Source organism: Bactrocera oleae, chromosome 5 (genome assembly GCF_042242935.1).
Source record: "Bactrocera oleae isolate idBacOlea1 chromosome 5, idBacOlea1, whole genome shotgun sequence".
In the NCBI taxonomy this organism is placed as follows: domain Eukaryota; kingdom Metazoa; phylum Arthropoda; class Insecta; order Diptera; family Tephritidae; genus Bactrocera; species Bactrocera oleae.
This window is the reverse complement of record NC_091539.1, coordinates 37037090-37063923: the sequence shown is the minus strand read 5'-3', so window position 1 is coordinate 37063923 and position 26834 is coordinate 37037090. Positions and strand designations below refer to the sequence as shown.

Below are 26834 nucleotides of genomic sequence, written 5' to 3'. Positions count from 1 at the left end.
TAAACTATATATCCCCAATCTCAAGACCTTTACACTAGAAACGGATGAATTCTACATACTCCGTTAATTTATTTAGAACCCAAATGTTACTTCCTCCTTACAGTCTCTGATCTTACCCGCTACCTTCCAGGCCACTCTAATCTGAGAATCTGGACTTAACGCAAGTTATTTGAAGATTAAATTGAAAGGGTATAAAACAATTGGTCTCTCTTTGTACTTATAAGATCTATAAGCTATTATCGATTCGCTAAAATTATAATTAAAAAGGGTTAGAATAAATTGAGAGCATACCACGATAGTGAGGTATACATATACTATCTTGTACTGTATAATTTTGTAGTTGCTTTCTTGAAGAGAGCTTAGCTCAAACATAACTAGCGCAGAACTAGCGAATGGAAGATGTCCATACATTAATTATTGATACTTCATAGAATATCCTCATTATAAAATAAAAGACATTTCATGAATTCCATGTAAAATCGAATGAGAGTTTCTACATAGTTGAGAAATTAAATACAGTATATACAACTATGTAGTTCGAATCCCTAAAGGGTTATTAAAACACATAATGAAAGTGTCTGTTGGACTAGTGCAAAAGTTGGTGAATGACAGGTCGGCGGCAAGGAAAACCCGCATGCCCTTTTGACCTATCCCAGCGCAAATTATACATATATACTCACACACACACGCAGCCACAACTACAATTCGGTGTAGGTGTGTGTGTTGTTTTTGTCACGCATACATTCATACACACACGCACAACCTCGAATTTCCGATTGTTTTTGTTTCGAAACAGCGAAGTTAAATAAGGATTATTTTAGATTCATTGTGGCAAAAAGGAGAATCATATAAGAATGTGTGCTATTGAAGTGCACGAAAATGACGTGAGCAAAAGTGGTCTCATCGCACTTCAATTGTCCGACGCCGACGACGGACTCGCTCGGCTATTGTCGTCGATTATGCCACTGCTTTCATTTTGGCTGCCAACGCGGTCTGGGTTAGTAGGTGAATGTGAATTTTACTTCAATTTTTCATTTGCCTGTGTGTGTGGTTTTTCATACACGCATACAATACCAACAGAACATATAGGTTACGGTACAAATCTGGCGCACACAAATGCAAGCGCAGGTGTGTGTGTTACATATGTATGTATCTATGTGTGCATGTATTTGCATATAGGAGTACAACAGCAACAATAACAACGACAACGCCAACGACCACGAAGACGACGTCGCCGAATGCGTTGGTCGCCTTTTAGCGCTTTTCACTTTGCTTTTGCTTTTACACTTTTGGCTAAATAGAAATATTTTCAGTACTTTCACATTTATCGAGGCGCACAGAACGGCGCAGATTTTTCATACGGAGTGAATTTAACTTTATTTATACTTCCTTAGATCGGTAGTGCGTCAGTCGCGCTTCGTGGAATAAAGTGTAAGTCGAAGGAAAGTGTGTGGGATAATAACATCGAGCAAAAGCACGAAAATAATAGAGAAAATTTTCAATTTTTACAGTATAAGCTCAAAAAATTGTAAAATTATAAATACAGAACAGACAGGACTGACGATTATTTATTAGCGTTTTGTTGTTGTATTCTGCACAACTGCCGCAGTCAGCTCTCGACGCCGCTTTTCGTCGTTCCTTCACCTGCAGCGGCCGCATGTCTACTTACATATGTGATGTACATGTAAGTATGTATGATGTATGTACGCCAGTGCACACTCGTATGTAGGTGCAATTGACGCAAATTGTTGCGGTCGGCTATTTCTACGAGCATTACAATGCGCGGCAGCGGCAGTTGCGCCCTTTAATAACACTCACTGTATTCTTCGGTTTGCCGCCTCAGTCGCTACAGCAAAATACTGTTTTTGTCGTCTGTCAAGTGCTGTCGGAAAATTGGGGGGAAATCTTCCGACAGTAAATTCTGACACAAATTCGCGTTGTCTTGCAATTACATACAAACAAAAATAGTTGCAACAATAATAATAACAATTTAGATAACCGAAAATAGCAAAAGTGAATTGTCACACAGAAACGAACGGACAGATAGACGGACAGCGCTCACTAATAGACAAATGTCACGAAAGTAGGTAAGGTGAGGTGTAAGCGTAAGGTTGTGAATGAGTTTAAAAAATTTTTTTGCTTAACAAAAACAACAAAACCAACAGCTAATTGCTTTCATTGTCCCAACAGTTTCTGCATTATTAAGCTCAGTGAAGTCCCCCAAACATATAAACATACATATAAGTACATACAAACATCTGTACTTGTTAATACTTGGTAAATATGGATGATAAAACATGCAAAAGTTTTTAATGAAAATTAACTGTTTAGTGTAAAACAGCCCGTAAATTTCAGTGCACAGTGTAATATTGTTGGACTCAAGCGTGTAGGAGCAGTGCATAAGTGAAACGTTCAATTCAAGAAAAGTACCGTCCAGCACAGTCTACGAATTCCTTGGAAATAAATTATTTTAATTGATACAAAGTGCAGACAACAAATACAACGAGTAAGTTATTTTTATGAAATGAAAGGATAATAATTTTATTCTACATTTGCATGTAGAGGGTGATGGCAAATGTACTGCAATATTAAAATAGGGGTTCGAATATAGATAATTCAAGGAAGGTATTTTTCATTTTTTTCTTTTCTATATCACCAAAAGACCCGGCAGCTTAACAAAAATTGCTGAAACTTGCAATATTTACACCACGAACCGCACAATCAAACAAGATAAGTTGCGATCGCAACCAAAAAAAGTAGTGAATGATCAATCATGTTTTTGTGTTAACATTTTAATAATTTTGTGTGATTTATAAACAATTTGTATTCAGTTATCACAAAAAAAATGCATTTTCATTGGTTGAAATCTTTGAAAAATTTATTTTTGAATCATAAAATGAAAACAACACAAAGCAAAACGGCTAATTTTGACATTATGGTTCGAATTGCTTTTGAATAATTGTTGTTTTTGGGCTATCAACACAACCTTATATAATCGATTCATGGTAGAAGTCTTTGTTTTGCATTTTTTTTACCCTTAACAGGGTATATTAAGTGTAACACAAAGTTTGTAACACCCAGAAGGAAGCGTCGGAGACCCCATAAATATATATATATATATATATGGCTGCCATAAAAGCCCTAAATAGGCTACAGAATTGTCTCACTTTAATTTAAAAAAAGGCATTGATTTTTAATGCCATTCTTTTAAAAATGGCAAATAATTCCTGTGCAAAGTTATGTCAATATATTTCAAATAATCCAATGAATCGATTAACAGATGAACAGAAAGAAAAAGAATCAATGCAAGTATCGAGTATCAAGTATATTTTTGTTGTTAGAAGAACGCACTCATAGAGTTCAAAAATAAACTGCACCAAATTTGCAATACATATTTAGATTACTTAGAACGGCTATAACCTGTATGAATACTAATTACTTCAAATATTAAATTCACCGTTATTACAAATCCCACGAACCAATGTCATGCTGGGTCGTTGACATTTATCATTTTCACCGAACGAATTGATAATCTCACAAAACTCCAAACACACATTAGTACTTATTTACAAGTACTTAAATGCATTCCATGAGCTATGCGTTCTCGAATATACACACATACTTATGTACATAAACTTCAAATTATGTGTGTACACAATGTCGTTTTCGTTGTATTCGTTTCTGTGCTGTGCTAAATTTTGACATTTAATGACCTGACAGGTCACGTCGCGCCAAGAAAGAAAATCCCAAACGTAATTAATAAATTAGACAGGTCAACAAGTTAGCAAACGCACTCATTACGGTTATGTATGCGCATATAGTAATACATAAGAGTTGATATTCATAACAGCCCACCGGGCAGTCAAAACAATGAGCAAATTAACAAGCCCATAACTTTAAATTAAGGTGTACATAGCACAAATGAAAACAACTGTGCAGACATACATAGTTGTTCAGTACATACAATACTTATACTTTCATACGTACATACATAGGTCACTGCATGAAAGGGTTAGCGTCATTCCAACATCTACCGATCCATAGTGAGAGGGAGCTTGCGCTTTGTTGCAATTTTCATTAAAATTTAGCCCGAAGAAGTGAGTTTGGAAGTGAGCGTTTCTTAAATCGCCTAAGAAAACTAATTTTAATTGAGGACTATGCATACAAAGTATATTTGAGGTGACCTCAAAACTTACGTAGTCGAATCTGCATAATATATACATATGTAGAAATGTATATGGAAAAGGTAAGTGCAGTGCAGCAAATGCACTATAAGTGAACAATTGTTTTATTTTTTTTGTTATATACAAGTATTTATAGCATATAGATACTCTTTGCAATGAAATATACTTCTTAGATACTTCTTAGATACACTCGCCACTAATTGGTATACCGAGAAGTTATTCTTTACTTGTCATTAGTTCAAGAGGTCTTTTGAAGTAACGAGACGTGACCTGCCTGCATGACTTTGGATTACCAAGGGTATTTTTGTTTTTATCAGAACTGATAGATGACATGAACATTTGAACCCGTGTAAGAATGTAAAATCTTCCGAGACTTTTGAAGTAGTAGTGGTGATATTCAGAATTAATATTAAACCTACAGGACCAACTTGTATTTACTTAATCTCTGATATCTGTACTTCCTTTTTTTGCTAAGATTAAAGTCGGATCCATTTTCTTTCAATAAATCAGAGGTGTTTTAGTGGCATATTTAGGCGATTAGAAATGCTTCAATTTATCTTATGGGACTTATATTCATATTTTCAACATGAATACTGATTTTTTTTTAATAGTGGTCGCCTTGACAAATAATTTTGAACATTCCAAATGTATAAACATATGAAATGCCTTATCATAAAATCAGCAGTTCAGTGGCTTCTTAGAACTGAGAAGAGGGTCTTTTTCGAGAGACCAGCTGTTATACTTCAAATCGCTGGCCAAGCGAACTCTACACTTACTTTCTGACACCGCGAATATATGAAAAAAAATCAATAGAATTTGTTTTCTCAAATATTATAGAATGTGAAATGTGTACGTGAGGTAAAGATATATATAAAATACTTAGAATAACTCGATTTATGTCATACAGTTACCGTTTTGTTCGATTCCTTGTTGGCATTTTGAAGGCAATTGCATAATGTCACTCTCATAGAAAAATAGAAAAAGAAAAGAATAAAATCCATCGCCATAAACAGAAACAGGTGGTGATTACTTAGTGCCAGGAAAGTACAGGTCCGAATTAACATTTTGACCGTAGAAGAGCAGCTTATAGTTGATGATTCCCTGCCAATCCCACCAGATATATAGAAAAGCTTTCCTGAAACTCAAACCTGGCTTGGCCACCGCTTACGGCTTCGCCATCTATTGGCCTTCTTTTCAACTAGACCTTGTATTATAATAATAAGTTTGTTGGGTCGTATACGTAACCAAAGTGTGCCATATTTGTCTCTTTCTTAAGACTATCATCAATACATCAGCCGCAATACATCTCTCTCTCTGCAGTAACAAAAATTTATGGCGTAAAGAGCACCAAATTATTTGTTATTATGTTTTTTGGCTGCCACAGTATGTGGTCGACTGCGCAAGCTAACGCAGCTCATATTTGTTATATACATTTATTTCGGTAGAAAAGTAAGATCTTATTGTTCTTTTGGATTTCCCCCTGCGGATAGGGGTAAGAATTTACCCGCGGTAAGGCATGCCTGTCGTAAGAGGCGACTAAAAGCCAATATGCACTATGACTGTTATTATGTACCTTGCTCAGTAATATCAGCATAGTATGTCAGAAATAGTGCTATCATACTCAGCTTGAACTGATATTATAGACTTTAAATGAGATTCCAAATAAAAAGACATTTGAAGTTCAAGCGACAAATGTCACCAGTCATTGAGTAAGGCGGAGCTCAACTGGCAGTAGCTTCGGCTACACAGTCTTACCGGAGACCCAACTGTGATATCACGGTGAGCAGAATGCCCTTGGACTTCGGTTCAATCTGCTCATTGGGTTCGGCCCTTTGGGGAGTATCGTGGTGGCTGTGGAAGAACTGAATTGGAAGACTGCTGGAAGAACTGAATTTCAGTTCGGAAAACGAAATTGCACAAGCAACTGGGTTCAGTACCAGAAAACGGAAGAGGTTTAGGTCGGCCTCGAATCATACCAAGATGGTAGTGTGGACCCAGACACACTGCCACTGGTATCCAAATTAATACTTGCAAAAAGCTCGTATTGTTTGGGGCGCTTATCAACGCATTGTTTTAATACGTTGTGCTTTGGAGCACCGTGACGTAAGGCTGTCGCCGGCAGGTACTCACGTAAAACACACCGGACGTTGTTCGATAAATCATTCAAGTTGGAGTAGCACCGTTCCATGGAGAACGGATCCACTGGACTACCTCGCTGTGCGTCATAAATAAAAAACTTCATTTAATTAAAATCTAAATAAAACACCTAGAGTTACAACCTTAAAAAAAAATCAATTATTTTGAAATTTAAGGATAAGGATATTTATACATATTTTAACAATACATACTACAATTTTTGAATTGTAGAATGAAATGGCGACATTTTTCAATTTTGGCAAGTTGAATTTGATTCTAAATTATCTAAACTGGTCATGCTGATTGAACTGAGCGATTTAATTTTAGAACGCTGTAAATCAAAAACTGTTTGAAGTATGGATTTCAAATTTTAGTATGTTACTTTCAAAAGTATCGAAATATAATAAAAATCGATTTTTTTGTATAGTTTCACGCTAGGTTTGCCTTTGAACTATAACAAAATCTGTTTAGATTTCAAATAAAACTCCATACTACACAAGCAACACAACTCTGATAGTACTAACCGCTATCTGAAATATAATAATAATATTTGTTATATTTTATGGCTAACTACTGTATGAATGTAGGCATTGAGGTGAGATGTCAATTGCGTTACATACCTACGTATTACCAGTTGCATGAATAATCCATGAGCCGAAAATGTCGTGCGAACAATTGCAAACGACACCAATGAGTCCTATACCCAGTGGGGAAATTGGCAAACCACGCTTATACTCGCGTACTTATGTAAGCGGGAGAAAAGATAATGAACAGAAAGTGTATTATTCATGAGACCGTCAAGTTGATGACTATAATTTGCCACTGCGGGAGTTTCACATACATAGGTACTATGAGTATTAGCTCATCAATCTTCAATTTGTGTCTTAAAGCGCAAAGTACTAACATATAAAAGCACAAATATTCAGGCATTGGTATTTTAAGGCAGAAGTTTGTACTATAAAATCGTTTGATACAACCTCTGTATTGCTGTGTATTTAAATTTATTCGTATGGTATGTATTTACATATAAAGATTTAAAGGATTTGGCCATGGGTTGTGCGTGCAACCGATTTTTGAATGAGTAATAACAACAATGACGTCTCGTCAACCAACTAGTCGCTCACTTAGCAATTTAGCACACGTAGCGACCAACGTAATGAAGCTCTGGTTGCATAACTCTCGCTTGCAAGCATACCTACATATAATTTCTTCTTCTTCTTTGGTATAAAACAAATTAATAGAGTATTAAGCGGTCATACAATAATTGACTACGTATACTACATACTCTTCTATAAAAGGTGAAAGAAATTGGCGTGTTGCCTGCAGCTTTTATTTGACACGCGTCCTTGTTCAAGACGACTTATGCGCTAACTAGTTCAAAGCCGTATTGTATACCTACACTATATGTATAAGTATATGAAAATGGTATAATATTTTAAATATAAGTTCTTCCATACGAACAATAGAGAAGCATAAGACTGTTCAACTGAATTTCTTTATTCCTCAAATGTGTAGCTATGATTTTTTAATTAATTGAATTTAATCAATTTCCGGAGTCTCTCAAAAAGCTGCCATTAATTCCGGTAGGATCCGCTTAGAATTATTTTCCCCTTTAGTACCAAAAGACATCATATCATTTTGAAGGGAAATTCTATGATCTTAGCGAGCGAAGACGTTATTGTGTAGGCTATAAGGGGTATGGGTTGTGCCTTTCTATAATTAGTTTAGGTTTCGTTACGACTTCTGCGGTCATCAATAAAGCCTTTCAAATTGCTGGGTTAAACTCGGTCATTTTGTCGAATTCATGTAATCCATCATCAGTTGACAATTTGAGATATTTATAGAATTATGCCATCTGATCAAATTTGACTCCTTCATTTAAACTGCGCGCGCAAACCGAATCGATACAATTTTTTTTTTTATATTGATACAACCTTTTTGATGTTCGTATGAAGTTTGATCTCTATATGTAAAATTGACATATGTCGCGTGTGTTTTGCAAATGTTTTTTTATGAGCCGAAAAGTTTGTCTGTGGACTTTTACCTTGAAAAAAAATTGAACAACGGCTACGCAATCGTTAAAAATGTTGTAGAGTGTTTTGGGAGTCTACTTTATCACAAATACAAATAATTGAGTGGCACAAAGCATTGAGTGAAGGTCGTAAACCCATAGCAAACATGCCTCATGCGAGTCGTCCATCCACATTTGTTAATGATAGTAACATCGAAAAAGTTAGAGAAACAGTGTGTTAAAATCGTCAGGTTGGCACAGGATCTCAACATCTCTAATTGAGCGACTCAACACATTTTGATTAATGTACTTGTAATTGGTATTAACCGTGTTAATGCTAAATCGTACAAAACATGTATCAGATTCTTTTGTAAAAACGACGTCGACTAGAGGTCGCATAAGAGATGCTTGACAACGTAGCTGAAAAACCGACATTCATCCAAAGAATCATTATTAGTAAGGATACTAGTTACGATACATTACTAGTTTACGAATATGACGTCGAAACTCTCCCATAATTTATCGAATGGCCACAATGAGCCGAAACCGCAAAACCCGAAATTCGCTCTATTGAGGCTGGAAAATCGGATAAGGCATTGATATGTTTCTATTGGCTCAAAAGGAGCTAACTTTGAAGGGGGTAATATATATTAATAAACAGTCGTGTTAAGCCGTTTTTTTTACAATCCGGGTCATATTTGATCAGGAATCAGGATCAGAATTTTCACATTTTTTAGCTTATTTGATATGTAGGTATGGACTTAAGCAATTTGAAAATGTTATTGAAAGATTGTCCGTTGAATGTCTGTACTTTTGAAGTCGTAATCGCTTTTATATGAGGACATATACCTCCAAACAACATTTATAAAACACTTTTACATTCAACAATTTGATTGGAATTATACTGGCCTTACTTCGACTTATGAAAACTACCGTGCAATTTCAATTGTAAATCCAGCATGACCCGTATTTTCTCGCCAATTATAGGTCAAAAACGGGTATCAAATTTGGCAGTCGTCTTCGGTTTATCAGGTTATATCTACCAATAACAGACCGACACTAATAAAATTGTGCCACAGAGTTTTATGACATAATCCACCTGTCAAATTGACTGCCCACTTTCCTAATATTATACTATTGCCAAAAGTGCGAGCCAATGATGTGATGAATTCAATAGCTGTGGCTAGTTGTTTAAGTCTGCTAGAAACATTAGCATTTTGACGATTTTTATACCTTGCAGAGTTTATATTAAGTTTGCCAACCAGAAAGAACAGTCGGAGACCCTATGAAATATATATATAAATGATCAGCATGAGCTGAGCCATGTCCGTATGTCTGTCTATATATACGCGAGGGACTAGCTCTCAGATTTTGAGTATCGATCTGAAATTTCTCACACGTTCTTTTCTCTTTAAGAAACTTATCGTTTGTCGAAACCACCGATATCGGACCACTATAGCTTATAGCTGCCATTCAAACTGAACGTTCAAAATCATGTTCTTAAATGGAAAACTTTTTTATCTGACGAGATATTTTCACGAAATTTTGTACTAATTATTGTCCAAACCAACGGTACAATCTTCGCAGAAATTTATTTATTTATAGCATCCGATATAGGCAATAATTCATGACAAATTTCGTGAAAATATGTTGTCTTGTCAAATAAAAAAGTTTTCCATACAATAACTTGATTTTGAGCGATTAAAAATAATTATTTTCATGAATTAAGAAAAATAATTATACTTTTTGTTTGCCACAGTTTACCGTCGACGTAGTGTTGTTAATCTTTACGATTTCACATAAAATTCTAAAACACTTGAAAATAATAAACTTGCACTCATGTCAACCTCCGTTTTTTTTCATTGGCACTTTACAAAAAAATTAAGTGCACACTATAGAGCCTGCAGCCTGCAGTTATGCGTGTCAACGATAAAGTTGAAGCTTATATTACATTCATACATACATCTATATAAGAGTGTATATAACTGAAGCGTACACACGTATATTTATATTTATATACCAAGATATATATGTGTGGGTGAGAGGGCAAACTTAGCGCAACTGGCGAATTTGACGTCACTATTCTTTTCCATCCCCCGCGAAGCAACTTCCATGCAGGCGTTGTTTTTAAAGTCCATTGAGGAAGAAAAAGAAATAGCAAGAGAGACGAATATCGCCGCGGGCTGTGTGCGTGCATTTGCGTGAATGCATACAATTGGTGGAATTTCTTACATACACATCTACATATATCCTTATATATGTGTATGTACATACTTTTATGCGCGAATTGAGTGTCATAAAGCAATTGCTAGCATTCCATATACTGCAGTAATGTACTCACTAAAGTCAAACACAGTAGGATGCATTTCTAAATGCCAATAAAAGTGTGTATAAATATTTGTACCCTAGTGTATTTTGATATGTTTACCATTAGCCAGTATTTACATGGGCCCACGTGAATACTGAAATAGTTCTCGCGTAAATGTAAGAGTATGTGTACTTATACCTTTTTATACAAATGCATATAAACTAGCACTTTAGCTAATACATATATAGATATATACACATTATTATTTTTGTATATATACGCTATATATTTTATATAACCAATATACTTCTAGGGTCGCTAATTTTTCAAGAAACTCACCATAACCTCTATGGTCCAAAGTTATAAAAGTGCTTCCACAAAATTTATCGGAAGTGCATGTTAGTGACGACATTGCTGATAATGATCTCTAAAGACTCTCTGACAATAAGTTATACAACAGTTATCTATATCCGTTGCGTCTAATAAATATATATAATAGAAAATCTGAGCAATGGAGTGTATTTGGCTTATATTTGCTACTGGAATTAGCCAACTTCTTGAGGAACAATCTGATGGTTAAAAAAGTCGAAAAAAGTTTGGACCACTATTGTTGTTTCGTAGCTACAACTAATATAATACAAGAACAAGAAAAGAATATATGCTATACTGGTCTAAAATCGACAGTTCCAAAAATGTATCAACTTCTTGAGGAGAAAAGGCCGTGTGCAAAATTTAAGATATATATTTCAAAAACTAAGTGACTAGTTCCCGTATATACAGTCAGACAGACGGACATGGCTGAATCGACTCAGCTCGTCATATATACATTAATTTTATAGGGTGTCCGGCGTTTCATTCTGGGTGTATAATAGTGATACAACATCTTGTTACAGGAATATTTACAATTTATTTGGATGGGTTTTCGGATACTATAAAGTTTAATATAACTTTAATTGAGCTGAATAACATCTTTATCAATAGTACATACTTATTTTTTCAAATAAGCTCAAATCGTATATAGATACTTAGACTTCAAATGAAGGAAACTGCTGTTAGCGAGTGATCCTTCATCCTGTACCTTCCCTGTTATGCAAAAACCACTAAATTCATGAAATATATAATATATGAATGTATATAATTGGTATTAGTTTAATCTTACCTTTACGGAGTGCGCCTTGATATCATCGAATAAATTGAGACTTAGAGTTCCCAGACACTTGAGAACTCCTTATGAATTTTGAGAGAAGCTTCATGTTAGAATTACGGCCGTAGAATCTCCAGCCCATTGCGATCTCTATTAGAAAGTTTTTTATGTGTGTTTTATGATGTTCGTCGGTCATTGGGATCGAACTGTGAACCCTTATACTGTTAGTGCGCATCTCTAGTTACTGTATCATCATTCTTTTGAATATTTTTTTATTTACTGAATAGGAAAACGACAACAATTTGCATTTCATTTAGTAGAATTTTTGCCTCTTCTTAAATTTACTTTCTTAATATGGACAGCCAAAAATTGAAATAGCCATATATACTCTATCTCTATGGTACCTCCATTTATGACCACTTTAACTCATATATTCACATCAAAATGCATATATGTTATTATAAATCAATTTCAAGTGAACCAATCCCCAATACTCTGTGCAAAAAGTTGCGCTCTTGTAGAAAAAAAAATTGTAATCAAAGTCACTCTATTATTAGAAATGCTGTGCACAAATGATATTTATCCATCTACTAATTACACTTTCTATTGCGATGATTGAGGAGAGAAATGGTGTGAATACAGTATATACTTGTATGTACACTATATTATAATATATATGCGGTCATTAGTTGGAATACCTTTCATTTCAGTTCTATTTTTATGAGCCTACGTACATGCATAACATATAATCGTCGTTTGTTATTTTTAGATACGAATGCCATTAGTTTGACATTATATATATTTACATAAATATTTTGTGGAACTGACATTTAAAATGTCAGAAAACATCACTACAAATATTATGCAAAACTATTTTACAATTTTATATTCATTACTACTGTAAAAAATAGCAGATATTGCACTGCTCTGGAGATTGAACTAATTTTTTCTTACATTTTTCACAGCATGCTTTTAGGCGCATTTCCTGTCAGCGCCAAATCCGGCGCGAATTCCACAAACAACAACAAAAATGGCAAGTGCAGATTTCTTCTGTTGTGTGGTGGATATATTTTATTTTTAGTCCTGGGAGCGGCGATGTTTTCAGCGATAGAAGCCCCAAAGATCGACACCATTTCGAAACGCGTGCAAAGTTTACGAAATCAGTTTCTACAAAATAATGCCTGCTTAAATGGTAAGTAAGACTTTTATTATTATTTGCAAATTCCGGGGTTAAGTTCTTGCATTTAATAATTTTGCTAAACAGGACGGCTCACAAATCGTGCTACAAAAACAAACCGTAATAACTTTTTTTTTATGAGTAATCGACTTGCTTTTTTTCATTTGGCAGGTTATTATTTAAGTTTTGTAGAAATGAATGCTTGGGATACCGAAAAGAGGGTTTGAATAGTGCAGCGGTACCATGCTTTGCAGTCTGTTATTTCCGTCCAAAGGAAATTCAGACGGGAATTTGGCGGCACTCCCCCGAGTAGATGGATTATTATGAGTAAACATGTTTGCCGAATCTGGAGGTATTGCAAAATACCGTACCATCGAGATCCGTATGCTCGTGTTCAAGAAACAATCGCAGCTGTTGCATCGTCAATTCAGGCAAATCCAAGAGTTTCGACTCGCAACTTTTCGGCGCAACTTGGAGTTAGCAGACGGTCATTACAACGGATCATTCGTGATGACTTAAGCCTGTTTTCGTACAAAGTTCAAATAACAAGCCGGCTAAACCCTCTTGAATTTCCTATTCGATTGGAATTTCGCCAAAAAATTATTGAAATGGTTGAAGAAGACAATAACTTGATAAATTTCCTGTTTATGTCTGCGGAGGTCCATTTTGTTTTAAACGGAAGTAAACAAGCAAATTTGCCGTATATGGAGTGAATCAAATCCATAAATAATCCACGAGACGGAACCTCACCCAGAACTAGCCACGGTGTGGGGGCGCAGTTTCATCAAGGTGTATTGTCGAGCTGCACTTCTTTGAATAAAACGGTGTAACAGTAACTGTCAATGGGCACCGTTACTTAAAGATGTTGAATAAGTTTTATTACCCAGAATATCATTTTCAATAGCGTACGGTTTCAGCAAGACAGAGCAACTGCACACATAGCCAGACCGGTTATTGCGGATCTCCAAAGAGAATTTGAAACCAAATTAAGATCAAAAAACTCTACTTTCCGCTGGCTCATAAAGTCACCTGATCTGACTGCACCAGACTTTTCTTTTATGGGGTTAAGACAAGCAAGAGGTGTACAAAGCAAAACTCAGAAATCTGACTGAATTGAAGCTGTCCATAAAATCGATAATTAAGACATTCCAGACTTCAACCATTCAGACCGCTATGAATAATGAGTGGCTGAGCATGGAGCATGTCATTTACGGTCCATAATTTTTAAAAATAAAATAAAATTTGCTATACAAAAAATAAATGTAGTGTATTAAGTAAGACAGTTGCTCGTTTGGAGAGAGGATTCTGTTTCTCAATTATCTATTAAAAGAGGAAGTTCTTTAACATGCTTTTCCAACTGTACTACAGCTACTGACTTAGTCTACACTTTCGATTGCTTTTGAATAGACCAATGCTGTTTTCTAATTTATAACAAAATTTGGACCCATATTTAAACGTTTCGAAACTCAACACACCTTTAATAAAGCTCGTTTCTTTCTTCAAATAATTCGAAAACAAGAAAACACGTTAACTTCGGTTGCACCAAAGCTATAATACCCTTCACAAATACAAAAGGTTCCTTACAAAAACTTGATTCTGATCATTCAGTTTGTATGGCAGCTATTTGATATAGTGATCTGATCTGAACAATTTCTTCGGAAATTACATTGCTGCCTTAGGAAATAACTCATGGCAAATTTCGTGAAGATATTTCGTCAAGTAAAAAAGTTTCGTATACAAGCACTAGATTCCGATTGTTCAGTTTGTATGGCAGCTATGTGTTATAGTGGTCCGATAGCGGACAGGTGTAAAATTTCAGATCGGGACTAGTTTGTATATATACAGACAGACGGACATGCTCAGCTCACCTCATCATACTGATCATTTATGTATATATTTTATAGGATCTCCGACATTTCCTTCTGGGTGTTACAAACTTCGTAGCAAACTTAAAGGGTAAAAAAAAAATATGCGCTCTCTAGTAGAATACATACTTTTGACAATACCTTTGTAGCTGGACTCAATTGTTGAATTGTTGAAAACATTGTGTTATTTTTTAAAATTTTACGATATATCCATATTAACAAATACTAAGCATAACTCAATCAAAGAGAAGGAGAGACTGAATATATTGATATTTCATGAAATTGTGGGTTTCTGAGATAAATTTGGTGTTATGTCTTGGTATATTACTCATACGCCCCCTCAAACCGTTATGATTAAGGACTTTTGTCCATACCGATGACAGTCGAGTCTACGTAATCAGAATCAGAAGGATTCAGATTTTTATTCGGCCGAGGCCTGTTAGTTTGGCAAACATTCCTCAAAAAAAAAGCTTTTGTCTAACATTATTTCTTAAATGTATTCGCTTGAAGAGCAAATTTTTGACAAACATTTTTTGATGTATTTAAGCAGAGAAAAATTTTGAAAATTGTATGTACTAAAAAATGTATATTAAGTTCACCACGAAGTTTGTAACACCTAGAAAATAACTTGGAGATACTATACAGTATAAACATATACATAAATAGTCAGCGTGAAGAGTTGAGTCGATTTAGTAATTTTCGTCTGAGATGATAGAGTTGAAAACTTTATACCATTTGTTCAATGTTTTTCTATTCCACCTGAAATTCGTTCTTCCCTAATTGCTTCTTTTTTCACTATCTTACTTATAAACAAGAAATGGGTATAAATTTAAATTTGTATCATCTAAAGAAGAGTAACTTGATATGATTCAAACGACGAGAATCGAGGCATCTTGAATACCTTGACATATAGTATATGCTATATACTCCTTCTGAGAATATAAATAAAGCGACAAAGTGCTACGCGCAGCAAAACTTTTTATTTATATACACATGTATGTATGTACATATGTATGAATGTATTTGCAATTAAAGCAATCAGCGCACATTTCAAATCTCAGATTTAAGAATTCAGTTGATGAGCGAACGACTACTGAGCATGATTAACAAGCAGATCGCAAGCTAAGACTTACAATTTAAAAATATTAAATGCGAAAAAAGTGCTAAACGCAACGCAAGCACACATATATTATATATAGGGCTTCTGGCGTTTTCCAACAATGCAAATCATTTTGTGTGAATCAAATTTTTGAGTGAAGTGACATTGATGTGATTATGCGCAACGTTAAAATATAAATCGCACCCGCCGCTCAAGTCAAGATGTGTATCTAACCAAACGTACTTACTTATATGAACGAGCATACTTCACAACGCTTCTGCAAATACGCTTATGAGTGGAGGTAGAGACGGAAAAAAAGCACGTCAATAAAGTGTTAAATCGTTTAAGTATTGTTTATATTGGCGCGACACGTGCTTTCACTGCTTTACCTAGTGTATCCAACCGCGCCCCGCAGCGCATGAATGTGTGATGTTGCCCACTACAGCGTTTCGCAGCCGCAATGGCTACGAGGATCTAGACAAGTGCAATCAATCATTAGAGCAATATCTACCGAACGTCCTTGTGGGCGCTGAGGGTCAAACATTATTGGCAGCGACGCCGTTTGGTCAACAAAAGCAGCAAACTAATCGTATTTTCTCAATCTCAGACACGGCATTAAATTTAACGCCACCGAAAAATTCCAACGCGGTGGCAGCACATTTAAGCAGTATGTCTCAACAGCAATCAACGTCGCACGCTTCGCACAATCAATCTACGCTCAGTCTCAATAATGCCATTAGCCTTAGCTCCATCGTGTTGTTGCCCGCAAATGTTCCCAGACCCACACGTACGCAAAGTTATGCCAACCTGAACCACGGGTCCTATGCCACTGTGTATGGCAGTGGTGCCGCCAAGAAGTGCGGAAACTTCTACAAGTATATGCGCAAGGAAAATTTGCGTTTACTTTGCTTCGCACTCTTTTATTGTGTGTACTTAGCAATCGGTAGTGTTTGCTTTCAAATTGCCGAAACGCCGGTGGAGGAGTCATTACGTAGCACTGTGCGTCAACAACGCACCGAATTCTTGCTGAAGTATCCACAAATATCGGGTAAATTTTATTTATGTGAAAGTATTTGTCTTTCGCATATTCCTATTTGGGGAAGATGACACTTATGCATTTAGATGTATGTACAAGTTTATGAGGTGAACTTGACACTGCTTGGTTGCAAGAATTTTCCAAGTGTACATACCCTGTTGGGAATGTTTGATTTAACACCAGAATAACATATCGAAAAGCAAGGGTGCATATATTTGATTGCTTGTAACAATAATAATTAATCTCATGGGGTTATTTCACCACCAGTTTACGTCCTACGCCATAATATTGCCCAGAAATCTTTTGATGGTCGAATTTTCAGTTATTTTGAATGTGTGCGAGTGGAACTAATACCCAAAGCCTTTATCTCGCCAACTATCTTCATTGATATTTTTTAGCACAACAACCGTTCTTCAAAGAATCCCAAAAATCCCACCTGTAATTCAAGTCCTTAGCCGAGATGAAATAATCGATTTCATGATGTTCGGTTAATTCGCCTTTGAGTTATCACCGCAGAAAATTCCAAAACTGCTGTTTCGAGATAAACTGATAGAGCTGACTGAACTGAGCGGCAAACCTTTAAATGGCTTTAACTCAAAAGCTATTTGAAATATCGATTTAAAATTTTAATTTGTTATTTTTAAAAACATAAACTATTGAAATATGATCGATTTCATATTTCAAGTCCTTAGCCGAGTTGTATTTTGAGCTTTTACCACCGGGTACCATCGATATATGTATAATATATACATATATGAGTATGCATAAATATTTATTCGATTGGGAGTCAACGTCTTTGGCAATTTATCACAACTTGTATTACATATTCGAATGGAATGTGGGGTAAATAGTTTTATTTAACTTAGGTGCAGTGCATACTAATCTTTTTTGTCCCATGAGCACAGCAGCAAATAAGCTAAACCAAAGTCGAGCGTTACGATTATTTTTGTTATTTTAATACCTTCTTCCTTACAACTATATACTATATTACCATCAGTACTTCGGAATATACTTTTATGGAATATTATTTGACACCTCAATTGAACGTTGTGCTAGTGATTCATAGGATATTATCTTTCTAGTAATACTTGGCATCTTGGCAAACTTTCAGCATAAAACCGGGTCCAATTAATTTAAATGATTTTCTTTTAGGCTTAGTAATCGCAGCACCTTTCAAATTACCTAATATTTACATGTATACCATAAACTAAGCTGAACAAGCTTAGTTCGGATATTAATATCCCCATAAATACTTCACCAGAACCGAACTTACCATTGTAGCCAAGAAAATGAAATTATTTTTACTTATACTCTGAACAGGGTATATTAAGTTTGCCACGAAGTATGTAACACCCAGAAGAAATCGTCGGAGGCCTTAAAAAATATATACATAAATGATCAGCATGATGAGCTGAGTTGATTTAGCCATATTGGTCTGCCTGTATATACACAACCTGCCCTTTTATCAATAAGAAGCTGCTCATTTGTCGGAACGGCCGATATCGGACCACTATATCATATAACTGCCATACAAACTGAACCATCGGAATCAAATACTTGTATGGAAAACTTTTTTTTTTTTACGTAATATTTTAACGAAATTTTTCATGAGTTATTTTGTAAGGCAACAATGTAATTTCCAAAAAAAATTTTAGATCGGATCATGTAGTATATAGCTGCCATACAAACAACACGATCGGAATCAACTGCTTGTATGGTAAACTGTTTCATTTGAGAAGGTATCTTCTTTCTTGCTTGCATTGAAAACTTGTTTATTTAACAAGCTATCTTCATGAAATTAGGCACGAATTATTTAAGGCAACAATCTATTCTCCGCAGAAATAGTTCAGATCAAATCACTATATTATGTAGCAGCCATAAGGGTATTATAGCTTCGGTGCAACCGAAGTTAACGTTTGTTTCTTGTTTTAATTTAATTGCAATTCATTTTGACTTTATTTATCCTCTTCAAATAATAAAGAGTTAAGCTTGTGCAGAACTGAGATACTCTTGCGAACATTCTTTTCGACAAGAACTAGTAAATATCCACTTTTGGAAATTCGGTTATCATAGCATTGATAATATTTCTGCGAAATTACATAGAAATTCAGTTTAAGAAACCTACTATGGAATGGGGTACTAAAACTATATGTTCTCTATGTACTGTGGGTTTCATAGTGGAAAGGTTACAGTTACAAGTGATAACAGCTTTAAGATTCGTTAATATGTTAATAACATTTTTCTGACCAGGCCATTTGTAAAATCAGTATTATTATGATACTCACATCTGTTCTCTACTATTAGTAAGCTTTACCTTGATGTTGGTCAATTTATATAGGCTCTTAGCAATCTATTTAGTTTAATCAAAAGGAGGAGATATGAAATAGTTTAAGTTTTGTTCACAACATTATTGGTAGGAACATGAGAGTAAAAGGGGCAAAGTGCATCTAAATATATAATACAACAGCGTAGAGGAAACGATACTGATAACAGAACTCTATTCTTTTTTAACTCTAGCTAATATTTTTAAGATGGAAAAAATTGGAATCGTTGGGACATTCAAACTATATGAATGTAATAATGAAAGACCCAATTCGACAGCAATATAAGTAGATCCCCTTTAAAGTGGAAAATAAGATCAAAATGGTTAAAATCTAAAAAACATGCTGCTTTTGTATCTGAAAATGAGTTACTGAATATGATAAAAGAAAAAGATATGTATGCATACAATAGCGAAAACAGGGAATACAAGTATATTTTAGGTGCCATGAATAAACTCGTCAATAAATCTATAACTGGGGATCCAATATAGTAGAGTTTCGTTAGAAAAAACTTTTGCGCTACAACCCACCATTCAATCATAAAACTCTTTTGAAAAAAAAAAAACTTCCAGAAGAATTGTCAATATAGAGGAATGTAATGTTTTCTCGATTAGCTTATACAAAGACATGATGTACCATTAATCATCCTGTATTAAATGCCTTGAAAATATTATTTCGAATTAAAATTTATATATTGCATTAACACAAATAATATTGATTAAATTATTTCATATTTATTGCTTGTCCATAGATGAAGACCTCGAAGAGTTTCTCAAAGCCGTGATAACAGCCAACGATCGAGGCATATCACCGTTACGCAATGCAACAAATGAAATGAACTGGAGCTTTGGTCAGGCATTCTTCTTCTCAAGCACCGTGATAACAACAATCGGTAAGCGGTAACACACTTGTCTACACACACACCTTTGTACTTGTATAATTTATTTATGTGTCTACATAATGCACTTATTGTATGTGTGTTATATGTATGTATATAGTATAATGTACTTGTTGTTATATTCAAAATATTTTACCTGTGCACAGGATATGGCCATGTAACGCCACTTAGCCAAACGGGGAAAATATTTTGCATAATTTATGCGGCCATTGGTATACCACTCACGTTGGTGCTATTGAGTGCGATGGTGGAGCGGCTATTGGTGCCGGCCAGCTGGTTGTTGGGCACTTTGAATTCGAAATTGGGTCATCTCTATCAGCCTTTCAATATACGATTATTGTATCTAAGCATTGTGGGTAAGTACGGCTGGCGGTGGAGTGTAATATTTTAATTTGCTGCGGGGACCTGTAATGAAGTGTCGATTCGTTTATTGCAGCTACGCTTGTTATCATCTTATTCTTTGCTATACCAACGGCCGTTTTTGCTTTTATTGAACCCGCCTGGGGTGCTTTGGATTCCTTCTATTATTGTTTCATCTCTTTGACAACTATTGGCTTGGGTGATTATATACCTGGCGAGGGTGTGACCATTGGCAATCGTTCCATGTACAAAATATTCATAAGCGGTTATTTGATTTGTGGTGCGTTAACAGTTATATTATATAAATAAAAATTTATATGTGCACATATATTTATTACAAAATTTTACACACTCCATAGGTCTCATTGCAATGTTGTTTGTGCTGACGATCTTCTATGATATACCGCAACTCAATCTGGGTCAACTCTTCACGGAGAGCACAAATGGTGAAACGGAAAAGCTGCGCTTATCCGGCAACAACACAACCTGCTATTCGGGCCCATCCGGTCTGTATATGCCACAGCGTGATGAGGATACTAGGCGTGCCGTAGTGCGCATACGTCCACACGGCGACGACTCACCCAGTCCCGATGAAGCACCATCTTCGCTCAATAGCGACATAAGAGTGCCATAAGCAGAGACTAGGAGCGGCATTCGCCGGATGGGATGAAGGTGGAGATGGCGTTGTTGGAGAAACTACTGCGTACATGGGTGTATATCGTTCGCAAAACACTTTTCATATCTTCGAAAAAACATAAAATAATCCAAAACCGTACTCGTATCATGCACTCAAGTAACATCTCTACAAAAATACATACATATGTATGCAGTTTTAAGGTAAATAATCAAGTATTTAGAACATACCCGTTACAAAGCATGTGCTAATGTGCCGGTTACAAATATTTCATCAATGGTTTAATTAATTTTTTTTTTTATTTTAATGAAATGAAGCATAAACAAAGACAAATCTTTCAAATGTACAAAACGAACAGCATACAATACAAAAATACCTATTTAAACTGCTCTACTCAAAAACTATACTATCTTAAGCACTAAGTAAAAAAAAAACACAGGACAATTATCAACTATCATGAAACCTTGTAGAAATACTGCAGAACTATCATAAAAAAACAAAGTGTTGTATGTTGCATTGCTACGGGGTAATGTAGGGTAGAATTAGTTGCAGGTCTACGTATTTCTAACAGCAGCTTGTAATTGTGAATACTTATAAACATAAATTAATTTAACAAATGTACTTGTATATGAACTCTACCACATTGTGAGAACATGATTAAATGCAGGTACAGTGGGTGACGAAAGTCTGCAAGCAACACATTTTTTATATTTTTTTAGTTATTAATTTTAGTTTTCAAATGTATTACATTTAATTTGAGTCGATTTTCTGCTAATTTAGTAATCTAAAACTGACAAATACGTATTTTTGATAGCTAACATAGAAAAAAATATGGCAATATGACCAAGTAGAAATGCTCATATTAGAGTAATTCAAAAGAACAAATGATGAAAGCTTAGTTATCAGAAACCTACGCACGTTAATATAAGGTCTAGTAAACATTTTGCTTAAAATTAAATGATTTATTTAGCATTGTTAGAATGTCCTAAATAATAAACACCGTTTTGCTCGATAACTTGCTACCATTTTTAAGGAAATTTCATAATGCCACTCTTATAGCAACCCTCATTCTTATTGGAAACAAGAAAAAACGTTAACTTCGGTTGCGCCGAAGCTTTAATACCCTTCACAAATAAAAGGCCCCTTACAAGAACTTGATTCCGAACGTTCAATTTGTATGGCAGCTATATGATACAGTGATCTGATCTGACCAATTTCTGCGGAGAATAATTTGTTGCCTTAAGCAATAACTTGTGCCTAATTTCGTGAAGATACCTCGTCAAATAAAAAAATGTTCCATGCAAGCACTTTACTCCGATCGTTCAGTTAATATGGCAGCTATATGCTATAGTCATCCGATCCATACAATTTCTTCGGAGATTAGATTAATGCTTTAAATAATAATACATGCCAAATTTCGTGAAGATACCTCGTCAAATGAAAGAGTTTCCCATACAAACACTTGATTCCGATTGTTCAGTTTGTATGGCAGCTATATGCTATAGTGGTCCGATATCGGCCGTTCCGACAAATGAGCAGCTTCTTGGGGAGAAAAAGAAGTGTTCAAAATTTCAGATCGATATCTCAAAAACTGAGGGACTAGTTCGCGTATATACAGACGGACAGACGGACGGACGGACAGACAGACAGACAGACGGACATGGCTAAATCAACTCAGCTCGTCACAGTGGTCATTTATATATATACTTTATATAGTCTCCGACGTTTCCTTCTGGGTGTTACAAACTTCGTGGCAAAATTAATATACCCTGTTCAGGGTATAAAAAGTGGGCAATCGAAACAGTGCTTACATGTTGGTCGTTTTCAATTATTTTATGAATATTTTCAACAATTGACCTTCCAGAACGTGTCGGATCTTTGACCGCCTTCACAAATACAAAAGAACTTACATTGATCGATCGGTTTGTATGACAGCTATATGCAATAGTGACTCGATCTGAAAATTTTTTTTCGGAGGGTGTACCATTGCCTGAGGCAACAATCCATACCTAATTTCTTGAAGATCTCTTCAAATTAAAAAGTTTTCCATACAAGCACTCGATTGCGATCGTTCAATTTGTATGACAGCTACAAGTATATGCTATAGTTGTCAGATATCGGCCATTCCAACAAACGACTAGTTTCTTGATGAGAAAAGTACGGATGCAAAATTTCAAATCGATATATCAAAAACTGAGGTACTAGTTCGCGTATATACAGACAGACGTCGACTTAGCTCGTCATAGGGTTTTTATAGGGTAACCGACGTTTTCTTTTGGGTGTTACACACCCAAAATCGTATATTTTTAACGTCTTATAGCCGAACCACGCGTGATACAGATATATTGGACTTTTTTTTAATATGGTAAACCTTAACCCTTTTAAGGATTATTGTTTGGAAGTGAGTTAAAGCTAAAGTTCGAAGAAAAACTAAAAAAAGAAAAGCTAAATGTTCTAATAACTCTGGCTTTTGTCACCCACTCCATATACAAGTATACTTATATTAATGACGATATAAATTTTAAGTTACAAAGGACATAACTAAAAAGGTGTTTTTCGCGTGTTTTTATTTATTTAGCTTCAAAATACATCGGCTTTTCAAATAACTAAATGATATTATATTAAAAACATTTAATTTACAATATATTATTTTTTTCGCTTTATCACCTAAAAAAACTTTTACCCAAAAAGCGTAAAACTTTCAATTAATTTTACTCTTTGAATATCAATGTTCTAAACGTAGCGAAATTGTTCAAATGTAGGGAATAAGATATAGACTGATTATGGACGAATGTTATAAGTAGTGAATAGATTGCTTGATCAAATGAAAGGAATAATGATTTTAGTATTAATATTAATTTTTTGTTTTTACAAAAAATATAGTTCAACAAAGATACTAATTTTGAAATTGGAAAATCAATACAAATCTACAGAATTTACGAAAATTAGAAATAAAATTTTTCAAAAATTTTTTGCAAGCTTTCTTTCGACCAAAGAATGTTATTAAAAACATTTTCAAGTTTGAAGTACAGCAAGTAGTTTGATTTTATTTAATTATGAGCGCAATTTTAGCAGGGAATTTTATATTAACATTTTAATTTTTATTATATAGTATATTTTTATGAAATTTTGTTTAAGCTTTAATAATTTTTTAATTAATCTTATAGGTAACTAAAGTTGTGTATGTATGATATGTTGTAATTGTATTATATATTATATTTAATGAATAGCGTGCATATAACTCTCCATTATCACGCATACATGAATATTTGATTACCTATATAACACAATAAATAAGTCAAGTAAAAAGAATTACTAAAAAATGAAAAACATTAAAACTGAAAAAGAACACATTGTTTAGTCACATACCCATATACATATGCATATAGTTACCGACATAAAACAGAAATTGTTTATATTTATGTAAGGATTATTTATAGAGGATAATATATAATATGTATATTAGAATGAAAGACCCGCAGATAATGGACAATGCTTTATTCGAGACATATTTAAGGAATATTCTATGACGACAACAACAATAAACACAATAATATCAATTTAATAAATATTCTTATGTAGTTTACTTTATAAGAAGAAATAAATAAAGTCAAATGTAATAATAAAAGTATATAATGATCATAAATGATATTAAAAGAACACTTCGGGCCTTCCCATTAAACAAAATGATAGTTAATTGTATTTGTTCCGTTCCATAAAATGTTAAAACGTACCATAAATGAAATATACAATGCGGATACACACAAAGCTATGTAAAAAGACCAAATGAAATGATGGTCGATTATAACTCAAACATAAATAATAAATATAGTAATGTGCAAGAATAAAATAAAATTTGTAAAATAAGAATACAATTGAATGATCTTCTAATGCAAAAGTTTGTTATATTCAACGATTATTGGAAGGGTCCAAGTATGTATTTCATAAACATATGTATGTTTGCTGAGGTTTTATGTACCTACAATATAAATTGTATTATACAAGTCATTTACAAGTAAGAGTAAGCACATTTTACTAACCATATACTTTTTCGCAGTATAAAATTAAAATTTATTCAGCTATATAAAGTTATACAAGATTTCATTTATTTACGTACATACGTATAATGTCTGAGCACGATCATCTATATATTATATATACATACATAAGTTCACAGAAAAAAAATAAAGAAATCACTATGAACAGCAGTAGCCAGTTGTAGTTTTTTGGTTATCATTTTTGGTATCATTGGTTATAATTTGTACGTACAGAAAATATATGTTTAATTATTATATAAACATATGTTACAAAAATAAATATAACTACAAATTTTGTAAATTGCTGCAATATTTGCTAAAAGTGGTAAAAATTCACACATACGAGTATATACCTAACCTATTGTAAGTAAGTACATTAAAGCGCATCTATAACATTTGAAAAGTATTGCAACAGATAAAATTGTTATAAAAGCATAACTTGTCTAAATTATGTAATCATATGAACAAATAAATTTATCATGTGTAGCGTGAATGACTAATTGATTAAAATAGAATTTGTTCAGGTAAGTATGCACCTTACTTATTCTGGCTTTTTTTTATAGAATGCATTGTCCAACACTGTTCGGCTTGCAATTTTTGACAATTCTGCATTGTCATCTATTTACAGTTATTTTCTTAAATTTTTTAACCTCATCAAATTTTTGCAACATCAATTGAAGAACGTTTTTAATTTAATTTATGTAACAAAAATAAAATTATGGAAGTGTTTTTAAATGAAGAGCTCTCATCTGAGGCGAAAAAGGATATGCGCCATGCATATCTACGCGAGTGCGGTATAACCGACAAGCTCAATGACATTTTAAATAAATTATTGCAAGCTAGCGTAAAGCCAGATAATCCGTTAGATTTCATACGCGAGGAATTAGGGGATAAACCCATACCGACGGAAACTTTTGAAAACATGGAGCACGAATTAGATGATGCGCATCGTGAAATTCGTCGTTTACGCGGCATATTAAAAGAACTTGGCGTTAATAATCTGGACGAACAATTTCATGACGCAGAAGCGGGGCCAGATGAGTTTGAAAATGTGGCCGGTGAATTTAGTAATTCATTGACTATTGGGGAGATGAATGATGAATACTCAGGTGGACAACATACTTAATAAATTAACTAAGTTAAAAGTAAATTTAAAAACAATTTAATTATTTTAATAATACTGAATAAATTAATGTACAAAAGTCGGTGCAGTACTCGTAAGTGATGGCGTCCAAAAGCAAATAAAGAAATGATTTACCAAATTACAACTTTAAAAATTGAGGTAATTTCATTTGGTATATAATATAAGAGGTTTTCCTTACAATTTATGTATTTATATAAAAAGTATCATATATTTTGTGTTTTTCTTTTTCCCAAATCTGGTTATTAAATCTGCATTCAATTTGCGAAAATTTGATATTAAATTAAGTAGAGGATAAAAGTTCGGTTATTCCATATAATAGATTCAAGTCTTGCATTTGATTTCTGATATGAAAATCAAGAAGAACTAAGGGTATAAATTAAACCAAGCCATTTTCGCTTAAACCCTAAATGCGACATTTCATTTCCTTATCCCCTGATATAGTGGTACTAACAATCCAACACTTGGTACCGTTTCCAAGAA

The 26834-nt window shown here is 34.2% G+C and overlaps 1 protein-coding gene across 2 annotated transcripts; it reads left to right on the top strand.

Annotated features, from left to right (window-relative positions):
- Positions 1-1323: 1323 nt before the first annotated feature.
- On the top strand, positions 1324-25703 carry LOC106622537 (potassium channel subfamily K member 1). 2 transcript variants are annotated; one of them, XM_070110181.1, is made up of 7 exons: positions 1324-1431; positions 1512-1684; positions 12749-12975; positions 20033-20173; positions 20326-20535; positions 20616-20819; positions 20899-25703. In XM_070110181.1, exons 2-7 carry the CDS (start codon positions 1677-1679, stop codon positions 21171-21173), a joined length of 1065 nt encoding a protein of 354 aa, XP_069966282.1. In that variant the 5' UTR covers positions 1324-1431; positions 1512-1676; the 3' UTR covers positions 21174-25703. The 2 variants fall into 2 exon arrangements, with proteins under 2 accessions (XP_069966282.1, XP_014097227.3); XM_014241752.3 differs by lacking the exons at positions 1324-1431; positions 1512-1684; positions 12749-12975 and adding an exon at positions 15911-16972.
- The last annotated feature ends 1131 nt before the right edge of the window (positions 25704-26834 follow it).